The sequence below is a fragment of the Chiroxiphia lanceolata genome, chromosome 3, assembly GCF_009829145.1.
Source record: "Chiroxiphia lanceolata isolate bChiLan1 chromosome 3, bChiLan1.pri, whole genome shotgun sequence".
NCBI classification, from domain to species: Eukaryota; Metazoa; Chordata; class Aves; order Passeriformes; family Pipridae; genus Chiroxiphia; species Chiroxiphia lanceolata.
The window spans coordinates 98,734,391-98,749,298 of NC_045639.1; the positions used below are offsets into that span (position 1 = coordinate 98,734,391).

The window sequence follows — 14,908 nt, forward strand, 5'->3', positions numbered from 1 at the left end:
CTCAGACATTTCTCACTCTGCATGTTTTGGCTCTGAAATTACATTCTAGCTGTGTTTAATTTTTGAATTTATCACATTTAATGCTGTAGATTAGGTGTTTTTAAACTGATGCTCATTATCGCTTGGATCCTTTTATGCACCTTTTGTTCTGATGTTGGAAAATGCGTGGCTTATTTTGGTGTTTAATATTTGGCCTGAGCTGAAAGCTGAGTGGCTGTCTATTGCTCTGCGTTGTTGCATCGTGTTTGTTACCCAGAGCTGCTTGAGCAATTCCCTCAGAGAGATGCAGAATTCTCTGATGCCGCAGCATGGCTGGGAATTAAAAATTCTAGGCTAAAACCCAGTGGTGTTAACGAGAGGGACCTTTCAAAATCGTAATTCATAGGACCAGTAATTGATGGCAAGAAAGAACCTCTAATTTATTTGTGCAAATTCACAAGCTGCTCTTATTTTGCAGCCTCTGTTCAGCTGTGGAGGTCACGTCTGGGCCGGGTGATGTACTCCATGGCAAACTGTCTGCTAATGATGAAGGTACGTGGGTGGCAGAACTGCAGAGGTACCGTATATTCCAGAAGAGGATGTCACAGAAAGTGCAAGTGAATTACTGGTGCAGAGATAAGGGAAGACTACCTGACAGTACATGAAGGTTTTGCTGAGTGAAGTATTAATTAGACTTAATAATGTCTTATTTAATAGATAGCTATTTGCAGTAATGTTCTTTGGGAACATATCTGTACTTATTTCTCCCCAAATCATCCTAGAGAACATGCAATAACAATACAGAATTTGCATTTTTAAATTGAATTTTTCAAACACTTAACTAAATGCTCTAATTAAAAGCAATTATGTGCTCTATCTTTTTCAAACTGCATTAGGAATGTGGCTGTTTGTGAGGATTAATAACATTGTAGCTTTTGTAGCTGATGAAGATCCAGAATATCTAAATACGTCCTCCCCTGTCAACCGATCTCAGTTGTAATATATCATCTTTCAAGTTTAAATCCTCACTAGTGGATAGAGGTGGAATAGAAAGGAATAAAAGCAAAAGTGACTAGCCTCCACTGTTGGGTTTTTTTCCCTTGATTCCTCCTTACTTTTTTCCCAATTCTATTCCATTTGGTACCACCCACTTAGCTTTCTCCTTGTATTCAGGAAGTAGAAATAAAACAACTTCTGCCAATCCCCTTGTGGCCAGGGAAGCAGGGCTATGGTCATTCTTGCAGCAAACTGCTATTACCCTGAGCTTAACTGTACTTCACAAATCAGTCAGCACAACAGCCTCAGAGCAGGGCCATCAGCAGTATAATCTTCACAGGCCAGGACTTGCACTCCTGGCTCCCTGCTCTTCAATTGCCAAAGGTCGTGCCAGATCTGATCCTTTGATGTTTACTAAGGTACTTCCCAAAGAGGGCTCCATTATTAATATTATAATAGCTCAAAAAGTATACTTTTCTTTTTTTCTAAATATAAGAGCCATTTATCCAGCTTTACATGAAATGGAATATCCTTGTTATTAGAATTAGGGAAAACATACATTTGTTTTCATAATTATATTGCGATAAAAATACTTCTGTCTTGAATAGAAATAATTGTCCATTAAACTATGAGATATTTTTAAGAATTAGCAAACATTTGTGTTTTGAGGTAGGTACATGACACAGGTTCATTTTTTAAAGAACTTCCTTTTTCAAAAAACAAGTGAAGAAAAGCATGACTTGCCATCCCAAACAAAGTAGAATATATAAATAAGAAAATGCTGGTATATATATTTTCAAGAAGTTCACTTTTCACTGTGAATTGTTCTTAACTCTTTCAGTGTTTTTCTTCTCAGGTACACACAAATCCACATGCATGCACACTTTTCACCTTCCTCTGGTTTGGTCTAGTTAGTGCTATTTTCTTTGAATAATAGAAATGTATTTCTGAGTACCGATTACCATCTTTTTGAAAATGATACTTCAGAAATACTACAACTCAGATACTTCTTAAGACCAGTTGTATTCAGGGCATATCTCACAGCTGTTAAGTTGTAGTCCCATAGTAACTTCTAGATTATCCACAACTGCATGTTGCATTTCAGTGCATTGGCTATAGAGTAGTTGTGAGTCTTTCAATTTTCAGAAATATCCCTAGATGATTCTAACATGCAGCAGTGCTGTAATCATCTTTTCCACTTTGCATAGTATTCAGCAAGAAACTATTTCTTCAAATAATTTTTAAACACACTTTTCTAAGTTCTCCCATGAACAATTATATTAATTGAACAAAGTTCCACCTTTTTTTTTGCTGTTCTGTACTGCATTTGTTTTTATTCAAGTATTTCAAGTATATGTAATTTAAGAAAAAAAACCAATTTCATTCTCCAAGTCAGCGCCATCTATTGCCATCTAGTGACCACTCACAATATTGCAACAGGGTTATGCTTGATCCGCAGGTACTGTTCGGTGATAGAATACCTTGTGCTAGTAGTAGATTAATAGTAATAATTTATTGAAGTAAAACTATATGACAACAGTATGAAAAAAATAAACATTTACTATATTTCTTTAAGTAACCTCTTTGGGCAAAAAAGCTACAGTAGTATTTAATCTTGTCAGGGCTGATGCTTGAAAATTAAAAAAAAATGCTTCGATTAGATATTGGCATTATAACTATTTAAATCTACTTTAATTATCCTCAACTCTAATTAGGTTTATTTCATGTCATGTCTCTTCTGCATTACTTCTCTGAATTAAGGAGTTCTGTTTATATAGCACAATGATTTTTGCCTTTTTAAATATGGCATCATTGGTTTCATAGTTAAACATCTCATTAAATTATTGAGATGGTATATTATTTTGAAGTTAGTGAGTGAAGCTCAAGAAAGTGATTCACCCAGACTTGTGCAGGAAACCTGCAGTGGAACAGGAAATCAGTCACGTCTCCTTTATCCTGGGACTGCCTGTCCAAGGTACTGAATTCTGTCTGCTGTGTCCCTTTATCTGTGTGACCAGTGATAGTTCAGTAGAAATTTAAGGCAGTCTTAATAAGGTATACCTTATTTTTCTGATCATCCCCCTTTCTTTGTACAACCTTTCTTCAATGGATTCCAGCTTCCTTCCATGCACCACTATTGGACCTAACCAAATGATGAAGAAATGGTGGATCTCACTCATAGCAACTGATGTCAAACAGCTTTCCCATTTCCTGTGAACAAAGGGCAGCTTAAGGAAGGATGTGGAAATACAGCAGGAAGAGAAGGGGCGACCATGTAACCTGTCACTGTAGACTTCCATTTATAAGAACTGTGGGCTTAAGTCACTATGAAACCATATCCTGAACATAGCAGCCTGAGGAATATTCATTTAAAATGCAGCTGATGATGTGCATTGCTTCATTTCAACTCTAATTGCAAAATGTCTGTCACTTTACTAAATCACCATGGAAGTGTCTTGAAAACTTTTAAAGTTCTTTTCATCTGAGCTAAAATCGCTTTTGACATTATCTTACCAGGCTTTTATCTCTCTAAGGAATAAACACTTAAGTATTTTCCATATATATTATAAATGCACTCTAATTAAAGGCACATTTTGTGCTTTTCAGTTTTTTTCAGTGTTGTCTTAGCTTTTGTAGAACTTGCCCTTTGTAAAACAAAAGCATTAGAACTGATTTTAATTTGGGTCTAATACAATTAAAATTGTACCAAGAAGAATTAACAGCTTGTGCTAGTAACACAAGGAACTGATGCTGAAGGACTTTGGTTCCTCTATGATTTAAAGGAGAAAGACTGCATGAATCATCATGTCTTTTGCCTAACTGTGCTGCAGTACAGCTCTTTGGATTCACAGCACTATGAATCTCTGCTTTCATAACCTTTCCACAAATACACTAGATAGAGAGGAAGGGTAAGGTATCCTTGTCCTCTTTCACCTAAATAAAGTATTTATGAACTATACGCTTTGTAGAACTAAAGCTGATTTTTAATCTAGGGTTTATTGAATCTACTTTCAGACTTCTACACATTGTGATCATTTATGCTTATTTCTAAATATTTCATAATTAATATTTTAAGTAGTTAAGGTGGTGATGAGGGAAACATGAAAATGTATGATGCAGTGACCAAGAAGGGAAGTACAGTTATACTGCAGTGCTTGAAAGGAAAAACATAACCTCAGCTGAAATTTTTGTGCAAGTAGGTCTAGAACTATTTTAGATTAGTATAGGTAATGTTAGCCCCAAATTTTTATAATAAAAGAGTTATTGTATTATAAAACAATAGGTCAACTTTCATTCATATCCTGAATTGCGCAATTTCAGTCCTTCTCTTGGGATTTTTTTTTATGAAGGTGTGGAAAATCTGAAGGCTCTTAATCTTTAGAAATGAAATACCGTGATAATACGTCAGCCCTACCTTTAAGTCTTAGTATCACAAAATGTAGTCATTGGGATTTTTGCTGGCAATACTTAACGTGTTTTACTCCTCACAACTCTGCCTTGTATCAATCAAGACTTAACTCCTCTGAGGCACTGTGTATTTATCATTCTATCAGACAATTTCTGTTGTATTAAGTCACATTAGCAAAACTGGGAATGACAACAGTCTTTAGTAAGTGAGATTAAATATCACCTATTTTACAATATGCCCCATCAGAAGGAACTGCCAGATAAGATGCCTCTGTAACTGGCCACAGAATAGTATAATTCTGTATCCATTACCAATAATAAGTGTGAATATGTCATGGCACATTAGATTTGGAATAAACTCTAAATGTTAATAATTAATTGTTCAGAATTAATGATTATACCCACAAAATACAAGTTGTTTGCAAGGTCCTGCAGAGTGCTTCCTGGGCTATTTAAGTCAGCTTCTACAATTCTAGGACATATAATTCCTCTCATATACAGATCACACTCCAAAGACTTGTCTTGATTTTTGTTTATAAGAGACTATTAATATGTTCCACATAGAATGGTTTGGGTTGGAACAGACTTCTAAAGGTCATCTAGTCAAACCTCCCGCTGCCATGTGCTGGGACATCTTGAACTGGATTGGGTTGCTCAGAGCCCCAGCCAGTCTGACCTGGAATGTTTCCAGGGATGGGGCATCCACCACCTCTCTGGGCAATCTGTTCCAGTGTTTCATCACCCTCACTGTAAAAACTTTCTTCCTTATGTCTAGTCTAAATGGACCCTTTTTTAATATAAAACCATTACCCCTTGTCCTATCACAACAGGCCCTGATAAAAAGTTTGTCTCCATCTTTCTTATAATCCTGTTTCAAGTACTGAAAGGCTGCAAGGATGTCTCCCCAGAGCCTTCTCTTCTCCCGACTTAACAACCCCAACTCTCTCAGCCTTTCCTTATTGAGAGGTGTTCCAGCTCTCTGATCATTTTTGTGGCACCTCCTCTGGACCTGCTCTAGCAGGTTCATATTTTTCTTATGCTGAGAACTCCAGAGTTGGATACAGGGTTTAGTACTTTGAAGTGCATCCTTAGGAAAAGAAACTCATTACACCTGGGGAACATTGCTTCCTCAGACTAAGCAGGAAATGAAGAAAAACCACCTTTGCTAGTAGCTGTGTTCACATTAGGGAAAAGTTAAATGAGTACTATATTTTGACCAAGAAAAATGGTAGGGTACAGAGTATTCCAAGATGTCCGTGTAGTTTTGAAAGATTGTTCTTTGTTGTCTTTTGCTTCCTAACATCCACCACAAACTCATGTATTAAGTTGAAGGGCAGGACTGTCAGGAAGCACCAAATTATTAAAACACGGAGAGTCTTCTGCCTTTTCCTAGCCTGGCCTCTGTAAGTGAAGGCAGGCACTTCCTGCCTCTGCTCGCGGTCTCTCCAAGGAGCTGTAGCTGAGGCTGGCACAGGCCTGTGCCCCATGAGTGTACCCACAGCGTGTCCTCAGTCAGCACAGAGCACATGCAGTGTTTCTCACGTGTGCCTGCCAAACCCTGTGTAGCCAGGCTCTGAAAGTCAGGTACTGCCCAGATCATTGAATTACTGTAGTTTAACCGTGAAACAGCTGGACTGCAGGAACCAGTCACAAGGCCATTTCTTTCCTGTGGGAAATGGGACCATGGTTTTGTTTAATATTCTGTCACTGGTCGTTAGCTGGAGGGTACAGTGGCACTGCATCTTGAGTAGGCAGATCTCAGAGCTGCCCCTTGCCAGCACAGCCTTCATGCAGATGGGGAGTGGTGTCACTCGCAAAGCTTTCTGGAAATCAGACCCAGCCCACCCCTCACTTAGTTTTAGCCCAAGTCAGTTTTTTATTTAGATTACCTGCTTTTATGCAGTATGGTAGAAAAAATCAGCAATTTAGGTGAAGAGACGGAAAATGTCGTTTCCCTTGGCAGTAGTGCTAGTTTGTGATCTGAATATGTGCAGAACTGCAGTTTCTGTCGTGCAGTGTTGTTCACAAGTCTGTGCACAGGCAGTTCCTAAAGCTTTGGAATATAGTTTGTTAAACCATATAAATTATACATATATTTGAAACATGAGACATTTCTCAAGTATGTATACCCCCAGTCACACAGAAAGAGCTTGACTTTTATCCTAAATCATAATCTAAGCTGAAGAGTAAATGTTTCAGTTTTTGGCGTTTAGCTACTGAAAGAATATGATCCAGTTAAAAAAAAGGGAAAAAAAGATCCCCTGTGTATGCTGTTCCCATATAACTGAGAAAAGACCAATAGTCCCTACAGCGATTGACAAAAATTTTGTCCCACTTACAAGTTGCAATTACTTTAATTCTGTTTGAGTAAGTCCACATAAAGGGTGAAGAATGCTGATCTTAAATACCTGATTGTGTGCTTTTTACCCTTAGGACTATGTGCTTGCTGTAGATGCTTACCACACCGTCATCAAATATTACCCACAGCAAGAGCCTCAGTTGCTGAGTGGAATTGGAAGGATTTTCCTTCAGGTATGTATTTTATTCTAAATTTGCTAGGTAATATTGCTGTTGATACCTATGTAGAGAATAACTGTTGCATTTAAAACTATAGCTATTTTTATAGGGCACATGTCAAATTGTAGAGGCAGTGGTCAAAACAAAACTCTTCTACTATGTGATATTAGATAAAACCAGGAAATATGAAGCACCTCTAGTATTAAAAGTGTATTAGCAAACAAAGAAAATGCTGTGGAAAATCATGCTGGTAATTTAATCAAAAAGTAACATTCTGCGTTCTCTAAAACTAGCAGTAAAGCTCCACTGATGTCAGTGAGCCAGAATTTCCCTAAAAATCTCATGTCTCACTGCCTCAGACTGCATGCAGCTCTCAGTCACACTGTGTAACTGCCATCTTTATCCTGAAAAAAATCTGAGTGTCCTTCTTTTGTCCAGATTATATCCCTGAGAACACAGGAGAGGACACATTAAAAGAAAAAAATAGAACAGTACAAGTATAATAAATGTCCGTGTAACCATACTTAATGATTATAAGTAAAAATAGATGTCTTTTTGTTTTTCATAGAATTATTCATATAAATAGCTATCTGATTGTTTTAACTCTTAATATCTCGCAAGTTCTTTGCAGTTCTTCCATATTTCTGATACTGATATTCCAAACTTTTTTTTCTGCTTACTTTTTATTATTAGTGATAAATCTAATTTTGAGTTGTCAAGTATTTACAAATTATCTTATTTGTGACATTCATGTTCTAAAATTATATTGAAATGGAGTAATTTTCTCTTGATAGATAATTGTTAATATTGTTTGCTTGAAATCATAGAATGTCATTCAAATTCAATTAGGGATTTTTAGTTCTCAGCAGGAACATGCTTTCACAGTGTGGTAGGCATGTCTGTCTTTAAAAGTATCTTGTTTAAAGTGGATCTGCATCACTATAGAACAATTTTAGAATATTGGCTGCATGCATTAATTATTATCTAAATAGGCAACCTAGTAATTATGCATATTAATGAACAGTACTGTAAATATGCATAATACTATTGGAAATGGAAGTTATTAATAGTTTTGGTCTTACTGAGAAAATGACTAGGTACATTACTGGTACTGCCTTGCTGACGAGAGTGTCTGCCCTAGTGTCACACTCTCCAGTCTGTTTGTAGCTCCATTTGCTATAGAAAAATTGTCAGTCCCAGGAGGAAAACGTCTCCTGACTTACAGAGTCATTTGAAGGCATTGACCTCCTTGGTTCTAGCTGTGACAACAGGGCTTTAGGGCTTAGTGGTTCTACTGTCATAACTGGACATATCAAAAGGGGATATGGGGAGTCCTGGATATTTTCATGTGATCTAGATAGAAGTTAAAAATAATCATTTCTGAATGCAAATGTTTTCCTTTCTTCTAGCACCTTAAGGAGATAAGGTTTTATTGTTTGGCATGTTGTCTTTTTCTGTGACACAATCTTCAGCTCTGTCTGGGTGGTACTGTTGCAACAGATGCAAGATTTTGATATATTAAGAGGAATAGGCAGTGTGCAGGGAAACAAAGCCAAGTTCAAATTAAAGAAAGACAAATGTGTTGCAGGCTTGGGCACCATCATTTTGGTAAGATCACTCTGTGGTGTGTGTGCATGGTTGACATGGCACTCTCTGGAAAACAAATAATATGTCTTGCAGGTAAAATGGGAAAGCAATTTTCTCATGTTCAACTGTTACAACTTCTCAAAAACAGGTAGTAATTTCCAAATAACCACATATTGTGCTGATAACTTTGAAGTTTTTCCAAGAGAGGCGTAAGGGAGCCAGATTCCAGTTGCTTATCAGCCACAGATACTGTTTGACAATAGACATCACAGATGCGAAACAAAACAGTAATGTAGAATGAAGTGTAATTCAGGAGTTGAACAGAAAAAAATTGTAATCTTTTTCAACATGTAAAACTTTATGTGTGATTTACTTTTTCTTAATTAAATTGAGCTTACTAGTTTAAGGCATCATATCTTCTTTATCTTCACATGTAAGTGGAGCATAAAGAGGTCTAAATCTGATGTACGGCCTTTAGCTGTTGCCTTAAGTAAGTGGGAAATGAGGATGAGAGAAGTGAAGAATGCAGGAAAAGACAGAGACTGTCACAGAGAAATTTTCAGAAGCACTGTAATTCTGTCAGCAATCACCTGCCCAGTAAAACAGAAATTCACATGAAATGAGGAAACACATTTTAGTCTCTAGGATTACATTGTGTCTTGCTAATAGACTCTGCTTATTGACCAACCTATCCAAGTTTGCCGTCTAAATAACTACATTAAAGAATTTAGAAAGTAGAAAACTGCCTGACCCTACCCTCTGTAACAGATTGCTGCAAAACAGAGTTAAAAGCAATAAATACATCCTAGGAGTATGTAAGAAAAATAATCTCAGTTTCCAGACAAACAACAAACTTAAACACATAATATATTAGAGGATCCTTGTTAGAGGATATGATTATTTGAGGTTAACAATGGAACTTTCATTTTTATTTGATATGCTAATTATGAGTAGATACTGAAATCACACTTTCTGAACTAAGTTAAATAAAATTAAATGATGAAGACCCCTTTAAACTTTAACATTTTAATGACTAATTAAAACTAATTATTTCTTTAACTGGTCTTCCCCTCCCCCCCCAAAAAAAGTAAACTGTTTCCCCTCTGTGGGAAAAATGAGAATTAAGAGTTTGACATGTTTGTTGAGAAGATACAAGATGCTGCTAAGAAATGAGAACTCTTCATGATCACAAATAATGTGTGATTAGTCTCAAAGCATATTAGATTTGGACTCATCAAGCTCCCAGTGGAACAAACTGGTAGCTTGCTTTAGAAATTGATTATTCTCATGGTTAAGGAATTCCTTCTAATTTTTAAGCTAAAAATACTCAAGGACAGATTCATTTACAGTTGTGCCAGCATTATCCTCTAGTTAAATGTAATTATTTTCTTAGTGATTTACATCTTTAGTGTTATTTATAGAGGGAAATTGTATTCTTTGACGTTATAACTGAATGGATAAGATTTTAGAATGAATGTTTGTTTTGTTTGAGTCCAATTACATTACACCTGGGAGAAATGCATCTGTTTCATGAGATAAAACTATTAATGGCTATTCCAGAAATGCTTGGTAGATGGACAGTTGCATCTTTAACTGCAGTGTTCAACTGAATCATCTCTTAAAGAAGAATAATTTCTTTATGTTGACAAGGGAGAACTCTTGTGGTTAGAGGAAAACCAGTATCTGTTTAATATTAGTGGTGTTAGTAGGGCTTTGGATACTTGCCACTATGATATTCCCATAGCCAAATTGGGAAGAAATCTAGATGAAACCTTCAGGTGGATGTTTGCTGTCTCTGAAAAGTGTAGTTGGAAAGTCATTCACTGATGACTAGGGACTTTCTAGATGATCTTTTCCACAAGGATGTCTGTAGGGTTTGTAGTGCTTGTATTTTTTGGTTAGGTACTTGTATGATGAAATAAAAAGCATGTTTGTAAAAAGTACAGATGATGCCAAGCCTGGTGTGGTACAGACACTAAGAAGGGCATGATCAGAATGCAAAATAATCTTGACAAGTTGAGAAACTGAAATGTTAAATTGACTCTGATTCAAACAGCAAAAGGCAAAATGCTTCCAAAGGCTGGGAGTAATGTACAAAATGGGAAGCAACAACAAGTTACTGTTCTGTAGAAACGAATTAGGTTAAGGGTAAGAAAATACACATGGGTAAACCAGTTGGACTTCAAAATACCTGGTGTAAAAGCAAACTCCATATTCACATCTGAAATGTAATATGATTCTTCCATTCTCACTGCTGGAGAGAGATATGTTGGAGTGTTGTGACCTCTTAGGTGAACGCTTGGGGAGCATGTGAAGTAACAGGAGAGAGTTTAGAGAATAACATCAAGAATGATCAGAGAAACCAGAAAGCATTATCTGTGAGAAAGGAGTGAACCCTGATTTGCTTGAAAATGAATTCTTATTCTAGAAGGAAAAAGTAAAAATTTTCAGATATGTAAAAGGCTGTTAAAAAAGAGGACTTATACCATTCTCCCTGACCACTATGGACAGGACAAAAAGTTGAGGTAAAAACTGCAGTAAGATAGAGTGTATTTTGTAATACTGAGGCAATTTAAGAATTCTGGATAAGTTTCCTAGTAAGACTCAGATATGTAATACTCACTGTCTGAGAACTTAAGGGAAACTTCAACACATTTGTCACAAACATTTTCATAGTGTTGTCCTGTTCTTGAACAAACAGGTGATCTCTTAAGGGCTCCTGAAATCTCCTCACCTGAGGGCTGCCTGGTTTCCATGGCTGTATGCTTCTGAACTAATTTAGTTTTACTCCTTTTGATAGATTCTGATGGATTTATTTTACTCAGTACTAAGTTGTCGTCTTCTTCCATCTCTCCAGCCTGAAAGTACACTGCTAATTTATTTTCCAAGGGGGCCTTCTTCAAATATTTTTTTTTCATCTCAAATAGCAATGTATGTGACATACTCTTAGGTGAAATACCCCATCCTTTCTAGAAATCCCTTTGCTCATCCCCTCCTCCCATAAAATCTGTACTTTTTTATGCTAGCTTTCAGATCTCTCCTTTCAGCCTGCACGACCCACTCACCAATGTTTCTTAGTCTGCAGATGGACTGTCTCCCCAATTACCTCAGTGCCCCATTGCATTGGGGTTGTTTTCTGGCATGTTGTGGTGTATGGCCCCTGGCTGTGACCCAGAGGTTGTGGGTTAACCAGCTGTGGGTCCTGTGCTAGCTACAAGGCTACTGTATTCCAGTTCTCCTGCCTTATTGACAGCTTCTGCCTGTGTCCGTCTTCTTGCAGAGTAACGCCCAGTCTCACTGGCAGTGGCTCTGACCTTGTCTCATTTTCAGCTACTTTATGAACTCTGGAGTTGGTTACAACAAAAGAGCCAAGCGAGGATTGTGGGCCCTCCCTGCCCTACAGTCCATGAGTGCTCCACAACCCCCAGCTGAGGTCTTAGGCAAAGTGCACATGACTTTGGGATGCTTTCTGTGGCCTTAATATGGCTCTTCAAATACATTGTTTGATAACAAGTGTTACCTAGTCGTCTTGGTGCCAAACAATTGATAATAGACTTTGATATATTTGCTATGTTTTGTGTCTTACATCTTTCTTTGTGAAAGATATAATCAGGATGTATCTCTTTTCTTTTTCTTGTGGTAACTTTCTTATGATTTTTCTGTCTAGATTGGAGACATAAAAACTGCAGAGAAATATTTTCAAGATGTTGAGAAAGTGAGTCACAAATTGGATGGACTCCAGAGCCAAATTATGGTTTTAATGAACAGGTAGATAATTTAATAGCTAAATAAAACATTTTAAAATACAGTTTTGCAAAGTATGCAAGGTGATCATTAAACCACCCTTGAAACAATCCTGTTCTCTTTCTCTCTTTTTTGTAACTACATCTGTCGTGAGACTGAATGGCATACAGACCCAGGAGATCTGTATTACTTGGTACAGTCATATTATCCTGCATTGAAATTGTGATCCTTCAGTTGATTTTACAAAGCTTTTTCTCATTCTTCCAGACATTGCATATTTTCCCTCTGCTTTTCCTATATACATTTGCATAAGTAACTCTTAGGAGAGGAGAAGCTATTTTGGGCCGTTATCCTACAATCAGATCTGCCAGGAAAGTTACCGCCTGGTAGCTTCAAAGCATGCTTGAATACATTGTAGTAAATGGAGCTGCGTGATGGGGGCTCAGTTTGCAGTGGTTAGCACATGGGCTTAATATATTTAGAAGATGCTATTCAAAAGTGCTCTGAAAATGATATGGCTAATTTCATGAAGAGAATAATTCCAGGAAGAGAGTATCTGCATTTAAAGTACTAAAAACACGATGAAGACTGTTGCTTTGGTAGGCAGAATATATAATAGCTGAGTGATCCAAGTTGTCATTCCATTTGTCTGTAAATCAGTGTCTCCTTCACACCGTGAAGAACAAATGTCAGAAACTTTCACATCTAGAACAAGAAAAATAAAAAATGGTGTGCATTCTTTTTTAAATGTATTATTACCTTGGGTTTTTCAGGAGAACTCATTTATATGTCACTTACTTTCTAGAGCATTTCTCCACCTTGGTCAGAATAATTTCTCAGAAGCTCATCGATTTTTCACAGAAATTTTAAGGATCGACTCATCAAATGCTGTGGTAAATCTCCAAATTGCTACGTTTATAATGAACACCTAAATTATTCTCGTAATACTTCATGCATGGATTTAATTAGTACCCAGAGTATGCTCAGAGCTTTATAGAAAAATTGGACGTGGCATGTGTACCAAAGGGTTTTCAGTATACATAAGGATAAGATGGAAAACAGGATGAGAAATTAAGAACCAGTCTATAAGAAGGGCATGAATACTTAGGGATGCATGTAGAAATTCAGAGACGTTCTGTTTTATCGCAAAAGCACTTTTTTTATTCGCAAAAGCACTTTCTTTTTTTTGCAGTCACTGTTTTTAGTGTAGACATGCATGTCAGGAAAAGAAATGGCAGTTCTCAACATGTATAAGATTACCTTGATTTCACACAACATTGAAGGGATATTTTAATTTTAAACATGACATTTCTAACACATTACATATCAGAGCCTTGGGCTACCATCACAAGTGGACATCAAAGAAGAGCTATTTATTTACCTCTGGGTTTTCTACACCTGGCAGTTTTCAGTGCATGGTCATGTAAGAGTATTTCTAAGAAATCAGACAGCTCACCCCCAGTAGTCTGATCCAAGGCCATTTAAAGGCTGAGGGGACTGATTTTAAGAAGCACATGAATTGCATCATTTTGCAGGCTGTAAAATAGTGTCTATTATAAATCGCACAAGATCTGTAAGGTTTCCTGAAGGGAGAGAAAAATATTTCTTTTAAAAGGCCGTGTTCTTCCTTTATCTCCAGCTTTCAGAAAGTGCGAAAGTTTCTGCTGCTAAACATGTTATATGACTTTGTACTGTTAAAATCTTTCGGTAACTCATAAAACCTGTTTTGTGTGGTAAGGAAAATGGAAGCTGACTTGATCATTTATGATGTATTTAGACTGCCCTATCTGCTGGATTTACTTGAAGTCAGTTGTAGATGCCTTTGTGATAAGATAATATCTTCCTGTTGCTTATGTGGATCTTCCATATGTAAGCCAGAGAGAAAAACGCTTCTGAAGATATAGTGAAGTCATTAAAAAAAACCCTATGAAAATGACAGTATGCAGAGGCTCATGTAGTTTCTGAAATCTATTTCACTTGGCTTCCAAAATTAACTGATGTTCTATACTATTTATATTTCAATTTAGACTTTGTCTTTTAGAGTTTCCGCTCTTAGAACTCAGCAGGTCCTAACTGGCACAGGGTGGATCTTGAGAATAACAAGAAGAAAAGGACTGCATTGTATAATTGATAATGTATTTTAATTTTTGCACACACACAAAAAAAAATAGTAATTCTTAGCATACAGTAAATCTGTTGTAAATCCAGATGTTAGACTTTTTTTCTTTCTCTCTCATCGCTTGTAAATACATACATATATATATATATATATCTCCACACACACTATTTATTTACAATATATTTCTCTCTAGGCGAACAACAATGCTGCTGTTTGTCTTCTTTACCTGGGAAAACTGAAGGATTCCCTCCGGCAATTGGAAGGAATGGTTCAGCAGGACCCTAAACACTACCTACATGAGAGTGTTCTCTTCAACTTGACCACTATGTATGAACTCGAGTCGTCTCGCAGTATGCAGAAGAAGCAGGCACTTCTAGAGGCTGTAGCTATCAAAGAGGGTGATAGCTTTAATACCCAGTGTCTCAAGTTAGGGTAGATCATTTCCAACTAATTTTTTCCAGCAAAGAAAAAATTTAATTTTTTTTAAATTGTATATACTCTTGCTGATGTGTAAATGTGAAATAAAGTCTATTCAATTATGAATATTCAGTGGCATTA

At 36.7% G+C, this 14,908-nt stretch overlaps 1 protein-coding gene across 3 annotated transcripts in view; it reads left to right on the forward strand.

Annotated features, from left to right (window-relative positions):
• TRAPPC12 (trafficking protein particle complex 12) overlaps positions 1 to 14,908 on the forward strand; it is a 48,665-nt gene extending 33,757 nt beyond the window's left edge. For all 3 annotated transcript variants that reach the window (XM_032683725.1, XM_032683724.1, XM_032683726.1), the window contains exons 8-12: positions 458 to 531; positions 6,817 to 6,915; positions 12,155 to 12,255; positions 13,037 to 13,124; positions 14,544 to 14,908. In XM_032683725.1, the coding sequence (XP_032539616.1) occupies positions 458 to 531; positions 6,817 to 6,915; positions 12,155 to 12,255; positions 13,037 to 13,124; positions 14,544 to 14,786 (605 nt within the window). In that variant the 3' untranslated portion in view covers positions 14,787 to 14,908. The remainder of the gene's footprint in view (positions 1 to 457; positions 532 to 6,816; positions 6,916 to 12,154; positions 12,256 to 13,036; positions 13,125 to 14,543) is intronic.